A 13,264-nucleotide genomic window follows, 5' to 3' on the forward strand; every position below is an offset into this window, starting at 1 on the left:
TGATTTTCCATATCTATTATTGTTCTGTTACTTACTGTTTTACTATTATCTTACTTTTGATTTTCCATGTCATGCTATTTGAAAGTAGTCTATTTTCAGAATCTTTTTGCATAGAGTTGAAAAAGGGTTTTATGCAAAACTTTACACTTTTTATATTTTTTGATACTAGACAATTTTAACATGAAGTGAACCTAATTGAAAAAAAAAAAACTTGTTCGCTTGCGATTAATGTTTGTATGATCTTACAAATACATATATTTTCACTTAAAAAGAAAAGAGCTATTTTTAATTCTATGACAAAGAAAAACTACAGCGTAACTTCATCTTTATCATATAAATAATTCTCATTAAAACCATGTAATCACATATAGTATCCCAGTCCTATATTCTTAAATAATTGTATGATTACGCTGAGCGCGCGAACTCTAGAAGAAATTTAGAGAACAGTATCAAATAATAAAAAGTTATCGAATAGCACTTTAAAGTTCTAAAGATTGTCAACTTTGATTAAAATGAAAGTAAACAGATAATATTGCATTCGCGCTGTGTGAATATTTACAAAATAAAAACGCACAATATATACACAGATAATATAGCTGAATTTTTCCTAAAGAATCAATAACAATAAGCACAAACTTGATGCTGACTTTCTTTAGTAGAAAGAAGAGAGTGAAGGTGCAGTAGGCATAAGTGTTCAACTTTACAATACTTTTTTTCGCGAGTAGTTTATTTATTTAAAGAAGAGTCCTCCTAAAAAAACATTTGAAGTTGCTTTAAACATCCATCTATAAATAGAAAACCAAAAAAAGCATTTCTAAATCCTTACTTGAATGATTATAACAACGATGATAGTAAAAATAATAAAAACAGTGATGCAACCAGTCGTGGGCAACATAGGAGGTGGAGTATTACTAGCACTCCATCTCAGATGTCTCTTACTGGCTGCGCCACTGAATAAAAATAAAACAAAATATTACTTAAAAAACAACAAAAAAATTATTTATCAAATACATTAAAAAAAACAAAAAAAAAAAACAAAAAAAAAAACACCAAATAAAAACAACAATTGAATTTTCGAAATTAAATTATTTATCAAATACATTTAAAAAAAACAACAACAAATAAAAACAACAATTGCAAAGGAATTTTCGAAACTAATTAACCTTAATTGATAGAGAACTATCTCTAACTCTTCTGGATCCAGCAATTGTTGGGTGAGAAATATCAACTTCTGATCTCTCAAGATCTTCCCTGACTAACCTTTCCATCTGATCTCGATGTCCGTCAGATCCATTAAGCCCTTGTTCTGCAATACTATCTAAAAGTCTAGTCATTGTTTCTCTTCGTTTGACCTTAGCTTTATCCATAGCTTCTAGCTTAAGTAATACAGCATCAATCTTTGATACTATGCTTCCAATACTATGCTCAACACGATCCACACGTCGAGCCAAACTTAAAAAAGCATGTATAAAATATATTTAAAATAATTTAAAATGTATTCAGACTAATTACACTTAAAACTATTTTAAAACATATTTAAATATATTTACAGCAAACATATGTTTAAAACATTTAAAAACGATTTCTTTTTTCATTTTTGGATAAACTTTATAAGAAAAGCCATTTTCAATTTAAAAAAACCTACACAGAAAACTCTTCATATCCAACACCCCCTCGACCTCCACGCTGCCTTGAACCTGGGTCACTAGCATCATCACTTTCTTCATTTTCATCTTCACCATCACCTGATCTTAAACTCGCTTTACTTTTAAGCTTATTTGCATCATTCTTGGCTTTGTTGACTTCTTGAATCTCATCATTAATCTCTGTCTAAAATTAATTAACCAGTCATCTCACATAATCTTCATGAATTTGAAGTATGGAAAGCAGAGTTAAAACTTTTTTTTCTGTTTTTTTTATTTTCAAATTTTGCTATAAAACTTAAAAATAAAACTTTTTAAATATATTATATTTTTATACAAATTACACCTAATTGTTACCTTTTGACCTTCTAAGTCTTCCTGCATTTGTTGTTGCTCACGCTCATTAAGGGTTCGATCTCCATCTACATCATATTGAGCAAATACAGCTTCAATTTCTGCATCAGCATGACCTCGCCTAAAGAAAATTAAAAACTTTTTATAGTTAAATTTAAAAATAAAACAAAAACACAATTATAAAAAAAAACCAATGTTTACAAAAAAAAAACATACAATTTCAACTCTGCTCTCCATTCTTCAAAGTCCAGCTTATTATCTTGGTTTGTATCAGCAGTCTGAAGAGCTTTTTGAATATCAACAATCTTTTCTCTTTTAAATGACAACTTGCTCATCATTTTATCATAGCCTTTTTTAAAGTAATCACCAACTTGGAATTCATCTTGCTGCTCTGCAAGATCTGATTTTACTTCTGCATAAGTATCGTTGATGATAGCCAAAAACATGTTGATTAAAACAAAGAATACAAAGAATACATAAGTGATAAAGAATAATGGGCCCAAATATCGACTGGCATTTTCCATTGCAGCAAAGTCAAAATCACCAAGGATTATTCGAAACAATGTAAAACTGTATAAACAATTAATTATAAATTTCTCTTAAAGAGGATTAGTCAAATAATACAGATTTTTTCCTAGTTCATATCATTTAATGACAAAATATTTTACTGCAACAAAATAAAATTAAATCCAGATTTAATTTTACTAAGAATAATTTTAAAAAATGTTCTTATCTGCAAGTAAAATAACTACGAAAAAAGTGTTGCATATTTACATATCTATATACAATATCAGTCAAAAATAATGTAATTTTAGTAATCTTATAATTAGTCTATTTAGCATAAGAATATGCTTAATATATATTTTCTAACAATGAGAACATAAAAACAAATTTAAAAAAAATAACTAACATGCTATTGAGATATGTACTGAAATCTTTCACTTGTGTTCCAAAAATAAGATAGCCCCATTGCGCATATGCTAAGAAAATAATAAAGAACATGACAGCAAAGCCTGCAATATCTTTTGCACAACGAGCTAAAGTTGATTGCAACTGTGTCATTGTTTTGTTGAAACTAATGTACTTGAAAATCTAAAAAAGCATAAAATTATTCTGAAAATTATACAAACAAAAGCATAAAATCATAACACAAAATATTGGTCCCCTAAAATACTTTTAAATCATTATTCTTGAAATGCTTATGATGTATGAAGCAATTTTCTTTATAAAATCTATATTCATAAAACCATATGTTCAAATCTGATAAAAGTTTTCTTCAAGCAATTAAAAATTTTAAGTCTTGAAGCCTGAAGAAAATTTCTTTTTTATTTTTATTTCGTAGAACTTTTTAAATAGCTCATACTTTCAATTAACAAAACAATCATTTGGAGATATTTATATGAAAACTTACTTTAATCCATGCTATAAAAACAGCAACAGCAACAAAATCATTAAATTGTGTCTGCCAATAACTTAATGACTCAAAATTTGCATATTGTTCTTGCTGACTTAACAAATTACGCAAAAGATTACCAACTTCTAAAGTGCGGTAAATGTTAAAGGCAATGCAAACTATTCCCATACCAATCACAATAAGATCAAAGATGTTCCACACATCTGTGAAGTAAGAAGTGCGATGCTTCTTGATCTCAATTGCTTCTTCAATAAAATAGTACAAAATAAATGCAACAAATATCCCTTCACATGCCATCACAAAGTGATCCATAGTGGTAACATATCTCAACAACTTCAGCGTTCGATAGGTAGAATATGGGACACAACCACCAGTTGCAGGATACTCAAATAGTAGTCTAACCATAAGATAAAGAAGTTTTTTTTAAATCTAATATTTTGAAATATCATCATTAGTATTGTATTATAAAACTTGATAAATTTAGAAAAGCCATCAAACAACTCACGTAACAATACAAAACAGGTTGATGTTGGCATTGTAAACTGTAAAGTCAACAAAAACTGCTCTTGTGCCTCGGTCAAGCCAAAGATTATTCTATAGTAAACATTTAAAGGATAATTTCAAATCATTAATTATGGGTAGAACATATTAATGAAGTAATAAAGATTGATATTTTTAATGATAATGTAAATATGATTAAACAAGTTTATATTAAGTAATAATAATAATAATAATTAATGATGATAAAAATAGTAAATCAGTAAACAGTAATTAAAATAAATATTAATATACTAGCAAAGAATACTAATAACAAAAAAAAAAAAAGAGAAACATGTCTCTGATTTTTCTCAGAGAGAACAATTGAAGTCTTCTAGGGAAAACCCACAGTTAACCACTTTTTCTATCTTTAAGAAAAATGGAATTTTGTGATTGGAAATCTCAGAAAAAATTTGTGAGCATATTTAAACAGTTTGATAGTGCCTAATTACAATGGTTTTTCATTTGTATATTGTCAAAAGTAATAGGTTAGTACCAGTACATGATGAAAAGGGTGTAAATATTTTCATATTTAATTTGTGATTTTTGGGCTCCTGTGGTTTTTCCTGTGTAGTCTTCAATTGTCTATTAGAGTTTAAAACTTAAGAAAAATGACAATAGTAATTTAATGCATTAAATTTTTTCATTAAATATGTAAAAGAAAAAAAATGACTATATTCTCTACAAAAATATAATAAAGTAGATGCAAAAGAGTTACAAACTAACTTTTAGATAAGTAAGTATTGCTTTTGATTCCTCATTATTGCCAGCCAACAATGCAGTAAACCCACCACCTCCATAAGTTGAAATTTGTCCTACAAATGATCTTCCTTTTAGACTTTCTTCTGTACTGTAATTCCATCTGGCAAAAGTATAATAAAAATACAGCATAAAAGAATTATTTTATGTTACACTGTAAGAACACACACACACAAACTAGCAGATTCAATTAATGGATTACAACTTGTTAAATAAAAATTGTTTCAAAAGGTCCAAATTTTATTCATAACTAAGGTATAAAACAAACAAAAATTATTTACAAACAAAAATATATTTAATAAAAATTAAGGCTTAAAAAAATAAGATGGGTAAAACCAGCATTTGAAAAAAATATTTGCAAAAAATATTAACTAGGCAATCCATCAGTTTAATGTTAGCTGAAAAGCATAAACTTTAAGTTAAATAATAATCATTGAGACAATAAAATCACACAGAACTTGAATTCATCTCAAATTATTAACTTCAATTTATCAAAAAATTGTAATTTAAAAACTTTATGTTCTTTTATGCTTTAATGTAATCAGCTTTTTTCATTTTAAAGTAATATTTTGTTGCAATCTTTTTCTTGTCTAGGTGTTGAACTTAGGAGTTGCCAAAGTTTTTCTTCCTAAACCAATTACTATTCCATTTAATAAGGAAGAAACACCAAAAAATATAAAATAAAAATTAAGAATGTGTAACTCCAGCAGAATAAAAAATTTAAAAGAAAACTTTTAAAAATAAAATATAGAACTTTTTGAAAATGTCTAGAAATTGGAAAAAGATAAAATGCTCAAATGATCAAAAATCATTTAGTTACCAAACCTTTATGAGAATATCAAATAAGATCACGTAATTCTCATGTTACAATTAGTCTAAAATATTCTCAACTTACGCAGATGAATTTGCTGGCCCATATGAACCTGTAAATTCAGCGGTGGCTGAATAAGGTGCAAAACACTCTTTTATTTCTTTTTTGAAATCATCATGGACACTAAAAGATTTAAACACTTTCATGAGCAAAAGTTTTATCTAAGCAAGTCATACATACAACTGTAAACAGTAGCATCTGTACAAGCTTTTTAAACTTAAGACTGAAAAACAACTAATAGTAATGATATTTAACTAAAATTTAAAATATAAAACACTTCAAGTATACTTACATACACGAATCATTTTTTACTCGAACTTGGCGCAATCTTGGACGACCTAGTATTTTGTTTTCAAAGTAAATATAACCCTTTTCTGATTCAAGAACTGGTTGTTCATTGTAATACTGTTCTGTGTAAAGTCCATCTATCAATGTTTTTTCAGAATACTAAAAAGTATGATATTGATAAAAATAAAATAAGTAAAAATAATTTTTTTTTTTTTTTGTAATTATGTAAGCTAAATGTTTAAAAAAAATAAAACAAGATAAAGATATGACCATTTTGCTGCATTCATAACAATTTTAGTTTTAATTACAAAACAGTTTAAAAATGGACAGAAAGAGTTCTTTATATTAATAAATATATAGATTTTTTTTACCTCAAAAAAACCTTTGAGAGTTGAAATTTCATCAAATGCCGGTTCTTCACCAGTGAAAAGATCTGGTAGCAATAAAGAACATACATATGAACTTTAAGAACATCTTAATCATCTTATTTTCTTAAAAAAATTAATAGTTCTTTTTTAAACTAATAACAAGCCTTAATGGCTTGGAGGAAATGAAAGACAAGCTAGTTCAAAGCTATATTTTTTTTTTAAAAAAGGAGTAAAAATAATTGGTAGCATTAAACAACTCAATTACCAATTTTAAAATTTAAAAACTTATTTTATATACTTACCTTTCATCACTTTGGTGAAATAAAACATAGTTGAGCTGGTCATGCCAAATGTCACTAATAAAATTAATTTTTTAAAATTAACTCAAAAATAATTTATCAATTTTGTTTCTTTTCCTATGTACAATTTTTTGAACATTTAGATCATGATCCAATTGTATTTCTAAGAAAAATATATACTTAGCCAATACTACTGGAACTATTACTTAAAAAAAGCCACTTACTTATACACAAAAGGATAACAAAAACAATATAAATTGCCAATTCTCTCAGTGTTGTTTTAACAATCATTTCTGGGTCATCAATATCATCAGTAAAACGTGTTTTCCATAAACCTAAAAAATTTTATACATACAAAAAGTATTTTTAAACAAACTTTAAAAAAGCAGGATGCAAATGACTGTTGAAAAAGATTAAAGCTAACTTTTAAAGAAAGATTGAACTTTGTATTTTAGAGAATTGGGCAAAACAGCTGTTTCATCCATTGAACTATTTAGGTTACAGCTACTAATTGCTTCAACAGATTCCTCTGGGTGCACACAGTTTGAGTCAACTGTATTATTCTTAATAACTATCTTCTTTGTCACCGGATGTGTCCCAGTGTGAAATCGTCTAAGCAGCATTGCAAATTAAGAACAGAAACTACCAAATTAAAACTCTTTTCATAAAATAATGCTTAGCTACTATCACTTCACAGCGCTTTGTTTTGCCTCAAAAACAAATTTCTCTAAAGCCTTTTAGTGATTAAATAGAGAAAAAAATTTGCTAAATTATGTAATATATTTTATTAAAACATGTTTTTCAAAATTTAAAACAAAAACATGAAACATTCTATTCGCAAAATCATTAAAACTGCCATATTTTGATTTTAAAGGTTTCAGGAACTTTTTATATAACTCTTTAAATAAAACATTGAATTTCTAAAATGAAATTGTCTTTTTATGTAGTTACAAGACATTTATGTAATTTATTAATAGAGAAGACTGATAAGTTCCCAAACAGCTGCTTCACTTTCCTAATTCAAAACCTCTTGATTTTCATTGACACAAAGTAAACTTGTGCTTATCTCTTTACTAGCACAAGTTTATTCAATGTAATGGTAACTATATATTTAATACTTATGGGCCTGAAGAAGTTATCTATAAACTTTATAAGTAAATATGTTAAATAAATTATTTTATGCTTTTTTTTAACTTATTGAAGTTAATGATAATAGCAAGTATAAATATTCAAAATGTCATCAATTAAAAAAAAATTGAACATAACTCAAGAAGCTTAACTTTTATTTGAAAACTGATTTTTTTAAACTTATCATTAAACATTAACACATTTTATGTAACTGGTATTAGCTCCTAATACCTAAACAACTTTTATAGTTTGAGAAAAGAAAAGTTAGTAGAAAAGTACAATTAGTCTGAAATTTACATTCTATTTAAATCTTTACCTCTAACACCTCTTGCAAATCTTTTCCAACATCCTACAGGTTGTGTACTAGCATCAGCTCTATGATCTGCAGTAATAATAGTCTGCATGCTGTAAGGTTCTGCTTCCATTCCAGTGGGAACTTGTTTTGCTGGAGCATAGTCCACATCATCTACATCATCTAACCATGCAGATTTTTTTGACAAAGCAGATTGAGTTCGTAAACCACCAGGACTTCCATCACGATATGACATTTCATGATTTAGGCTTATTTGAGAGCCTTTTAAATTTTTTGAACGCCTTTTTGCGCTCATTGTCACCTAAGAAAAAGAATATGCACATACACTAAATATATTTTATGCAAAGCAAATCAAATTAAAGAAAACTATTTGAAGAAATACATACATACATACATACATACATACATACATACATACATACATACATACATACATACATACATACATACATACATACATACATACATACATACATACATACATACATACATACATTACAAACATAACGCACACATGAGTACAATATCGTGGGTATGATATCTGTACTGTTGATAAGGATTAAGTTGATAAGGATTAAGCAATAATCAAAAAACGGATGAGTGAATTGATAGAAAAAATTTTAGAACTCACCTAAGTTTTAATAGACATCGCGACAAAAAAATGTTTTGTCCAGATTTAATTTCTACTAACAACATACCTTTCTACATCAGATTTATTTTACGGTTTTCCGTTTTTTGTGGTAATAGAGATATTAAGCCTGGTTCCCGTAAAATCGGAGGGGTATAATCGACTCGCATTCGAAAAAATGAAAGTATAGGAACATTTCCAACGTCCTATTAGATGCTTACATGGTAAAATTGCAAAAGTTTCTCATAAAATTGCGAAACATACGTAAACAGTTGCACTACTGTAAAAGAAAACAGAGTGGCAACTGTTTGCGATATGTCTACAACCCATTTTAGGATAACCAATCTTTACTAAAAAACTGAAACCCTTCAAAAATTAACCCGTTCAGTCAGAAAATCATGAATTTAAATTTAAGTTTAGTTTGAAAACATAAACTTGTATTTAGTTAACACGCATAAAGTTGTACAAATGCGATAAATAAAAAGATTATTTAAAACATGATTCCAAGTTTTGTGTGAAGAAAAAAATTTGTCGATTATCGTAAAGTGTGGTTCAACTTACTATTTCAAGTTCACCGAGAAAAGATATGTTGAAGAAATATGCTGCAATTTATGTGATGTCAATCACTGACTTTAAAGTTTCAGATAAAATGAAAATCAAAGCGTTAGAAAGTTTACGAAAGAGAAGTGATTCAGCCTTTAAAGCTTGTTGTTAGAAAGACTCCTGGTACATGTTCTGGTATTGTTATTAACACTTGGACGATAAAATTCCAAAGAAAATGTTAAATTAAAGATTACTTTTAAAGTTATGCAGTTGAGTAATAAAAACTTTATTTTTAGAAATAAAATCTCGCAACAAAATAAAAACGTTATATATAGCAGAAAGTAAATTTCTTTAGATAGAAAAACGAAAAAACAAGCAAACTTCTTTAAATGAGACGTGAAAAGTTAAAACCTGTATTTAAAAACTTACAGTATTATTTTGAAAATAATTCATATAAAAATTTATTTTTTCGCTGCTTTGACTCGCATCAGTTGCCACAGAAAAACGTTTAAAAACACTTAACTCCCTAAAAACCTGAATAATTAAGTTTCGATTGCAGCACCGTTTTGAAATGGAAGTTATTTTTAAAAATAAAGTATTAAATCCAGATTAAAAACTCTCCATGGATATTGTGCTTATAGTTCGTAGTGAAAAAAGGGAAAATATAAATAAAAATTAAAAATTGGAAAGAATTCAGCATTTTATCTTCCTTAGATTATTTCCTTTTCAAATAAAAATGATTATAAAGGAATACGCAATTTAACATCTGCAATCAGTTTGAGTTATATAAAGACGTAATTAAAAAGATCGAATTTTTTGACGTTCGTTTTATGGGAATAGTTTGCGTCAAATGTACAAATTTACACAACTTTAGTAACTTACTTAATGCAGAAAAACAATCGTTCTTGCTACGCGCCAAAGAAAATTGTTCTAGTTTAATTTTTTTTTTCTTTCTATTGAAGGATTTCATATTTAATGCAATATGAATTGATATTATTTAATTGTTCATGAAGAAACAGAATAGGAGAATGGAACTTAGTGATGTTTTTCCTTGCCTTTAAAAATCTTTAAAACGTGAAAAAAAAATTTTAAAATTTTTTAAAGCTCTTTAAAATCCTTTTTTTGCTTTTGATCTTGTTTTTGATTTTGTTTTGTTTTTTTGTTTTGTTTTTTTGTTAAAAATTGAAAGAAAAAAAACCAAAACTTAATTACCGTTAAAAACAAAGCAAATAATTTTTGGTTGACGGCGACGTGTGAAAATAATTCATAACCATAGTAACTAACTCTTTAGCTTCATACGCAAATACTTTTGCTTTTTGATATTGAATTTAAAATATATGGTAGTCCTGCAGACAAGTTTTTACAAATGGAACAAATAGCATGAAAAAAAGAAATAAAGGCTATCTTCAACTAAAATAGTTAACAGTACCCCTTTATCTACAAACCAACAACAACAGGATCAATCTCGTAATAATTTTTGTTTGTTTGCCGGAGTACCATTAATCAAAATAAATTCAATCTTTACAACTTTGTGCACTTATAGACATCAAAAACACGACATTAAGATTACACTTACTACGTATTGACAAACAAATTTGGCATATTCTTCCCATGAAAAATAAATTCGACAAAAAGAACGGAAAAACTACAATGATGTTTTAAGGAACATTGGGAACGCAATAGAAGTTTTTAAAAAGAAGCCAACCAAAAAAGGATTTATTACAACTTGATTGCATGAATTATTAATAAATTCATGCTTCTTCAAAACACAATTTTCATCGCATTTGATGTTAAATGCTTGAAAAATCTGCTGAAGGATTTATTCTACTATTGGTAAATATTTAAGTACAAGAAATAAATCCTGGGTGGGTACAATACTGTTACATTCAGTGAAATTCTATGTAAAAATCACGTCAATAAAGAAGGCCCTTATTCGTAATCGTTAAGTATTTTCTAGTAAATGATAATTCTAAAATAACCAAGAGAGAAATTTGCGTTGGTCTTTGATAGACAAAAGTAGGACAGAGTTGTTTTTATGAGCGAAATGCGTACAGCACAGCAAGAAACTTTCGAAGATGTAAAGAAAATGAATAGAAAGCTAACGTGCTTTATTTAAAAAAATTAATGAATATGAGTTTTGTAGACTTGCTTCAATTAAATTATTTCTAGCTAAACTTCTCGTCTGTATATGGTATTTTATTTTTTATGCAGCTATTTACCTCCAGTTATGTATATTTAGCTCAGATTTCATAGTGGACTCAACTTTCTACATCTGGGTGCTTTCATTTATAGAAGGAAAAACTGAGCTTCATTTGAAGAAGGAAAAATTGAGTAATGACTATAAACAGAAATATATTTAACTTTATCTTTTAAAAGAAAACATGAATATAGTTAAATGAAATTTTACAAAATCTATGTCTTCCTTCATTTTTTCATATTTTGTTTGGGATAAAAAAAAATTTAAATAAATCAAAGATGTTATGGGTGGTGATTTATAATGACGATTAGCTTTTAAATTTTAAATTATGTTTTAAATTGGTTTGATAAATAAAAAATACTAAGAATAACAGCTTCAAGATTACGAGACTCAATCTAATTCCTAATATGATCTCATTAAAATCTCAATTGAGTCCTCGTCTTATAATGTTTTTAATGAAAAAATTTAAGAACTGTCTTTAAAATTGATCAATCAAATATATAAACATTTTAGAGTTATATAAACATTTAAATAATTTCTATTACTAAGTTTTTTTGACAGGATTCTGGTACTTGATATTTTAAATAATTCTATTTATTTAAAATTGACTTTTTTAAAAAATGATTCTAATTATTTAAAAATACTAAGTAACGGAAAGATAAAGAGATGTCCGCCCTGCGATCTTCAACAAAGAACTGGCCCACAAATAAAAGCTGTAAATCTCACCCTTTATTTAATATTATGCGATATTTCTGATTTCAACTTTCAACACATTTCATTCCCTTTATCAAAAGGAATAAAATTTTTATATTTCTTTCATAAATTGATTGTCTCGGTTTTCTTTTATATCATTTTATCTTTTCTCAACGAAGAGTAGAGGAGTGTTTTTCATAGCATTGATATTCTCGTGGTTGGCTTTTCTAACTAGTCATATGCTTTCTTGTAGTTCTTCTATTTCTTTTATGTGTAATAATTTATTTGAAATTCATTGATATATAAACTCATATAAAAAGGTGGAAGAAGTTATGCAAAGTTGTTAAAGAAACTGAAAATTTTAAAAGCAAGTTGTGTTATAGATAAATCTTTACTTACAATTTGTGTGTGAAAAAATGTGATGTGATGTGTGTGAAATAAACGTGTTAAGTCCCGCCTTCTTTCGTTTGGCTTTTAAAAAGCGAAAGAAACCGTTTTCTTTTTTTTTCTTTTTCCTTTTCTTCTAATTACTTATTTATGTATGTATTTTTAAAAACAAATGCTATGTAAAAAATTTAATAGGGGAGTTTTTTCTACCTAATTTTTTAATCCGCATTCAATGAAGAAACTTTTAAAACATTCTATCTTAAACAGTCATGTGGAAAAAGTCCAAGGCAAAAAATGTGAAAACTTCTGAAAAACACGCATTTTCAAAGTTGAAAATCTCAAAACCACAATAGTGAGGCTGGGTCTTTCGCTGTTTCTTTAGATGCAGTTGCAAATGTATTTCTATGTAAAATGCAGTCTTTCTATGTAGCAGTTAATTGACATCACAACACTAACACTAGCTGAGCTTAAAGTATCTATTAAAGCTGAGATGTCAATTCTGAATTTCCCAATTATATAATGGTTATGCAGGTTGTATTCCTAAAACTGCTTAATTTTGCCAAATGTACTTTCTTACAACACCTCAAACTACAAATGGATAATGGATAGAACTTTAGCAGGAGAAAATTTTTAACGCCTGCCGCATTTAACTTATGTTGATTTTGTACCTGCTTGTCCAATTCAATAGACGGACGAAATCCAACAATTATTAAAAGTAACTACAACTAAACGATAAAATGTAACGATAACTAAAATAAGCAAAGATAAAAATAAGATAAGTAAAAAAAAGAGAGAGAGATAAGAATAAAGTTATACAAATTTATGTAGCAAACTTGTATAAT

The 13,264-nt window shown here is 27.4% G+C and overlaps 1 protein-coding gene across 9 annotated transcripts; it reads right to left on the bottom strand.

Moving 5' to 3' along the window:
• Positions 1-315: 315 nt before the first annotated feature.
• Positions 316-12,551, bottom strand: LOC145181314 (polycystin-2-like). 9 transcript variants are annotated; one of them, XM_090077740.1, is made up of 16 exons: positions 12,435-12,551; positions 7,978-8,275; positions 6,758-6,868; positions 6,537-6,590; positions 6,238-6,299; positions 5,871-6,025; positions 5,603-5,701; positions 4,675-4,810; positions 3,917-4,005; positions 3,409-3,808; positions 2,908-3,089; positions 2,214-2,567; positions 2,001-2,118; positions 1,646-1,830; positions 1,164-1,452; positions 316-750 (listed from the first exon to the last, which is right to left on the bottom strand). In XM_090077740.1, exons 2-16 carry the CDS (start codon positions 8,267-8,269, stop codon positions 727-729), a joined length of 2,550 nt encoding a protein of 849 aa, XP_089933866.1. In that variant the 5' UTR covers positions 8,270-8,275; positions 12,435-12,551; the 3' UTR covers positions 316-726. The 9 variants fall into 9 exon arrangements, with proteins under 9 accessions (XP_089933866.1, XP_089933867.1, XP_089933868.1 ...); XM_090077741.1 differs by lacking the exon at positions 12,435-12,551 and adding an exon at positions 10,722-10,860; XM_090077742.1 differs by lacking the exon at positions 12,435-12,551 and adding an exon at positions 10,575-10,695.
• Between the last annotated feature and the right edge of the window lie 713 nt (positions 12,552-13,264).

The sequence above is a fragment of the Hydra viridissima genome, unplaced genomic scaffold (genome assembly GCF_058129835.1).
Source record: "Hydra viridissima isolate aposymbiotic clone 2 unplaced genomic scaffold, HvirCarnegie_v1 scaffold_2, whole genome shotgun sequence".
Taxonomy (NCBI): Eukaryota; Metazoa; Cnidaria; class Hydrozoa; order Anthoathecata; family Hydridae; genus Hydra; species Hydra viridissima.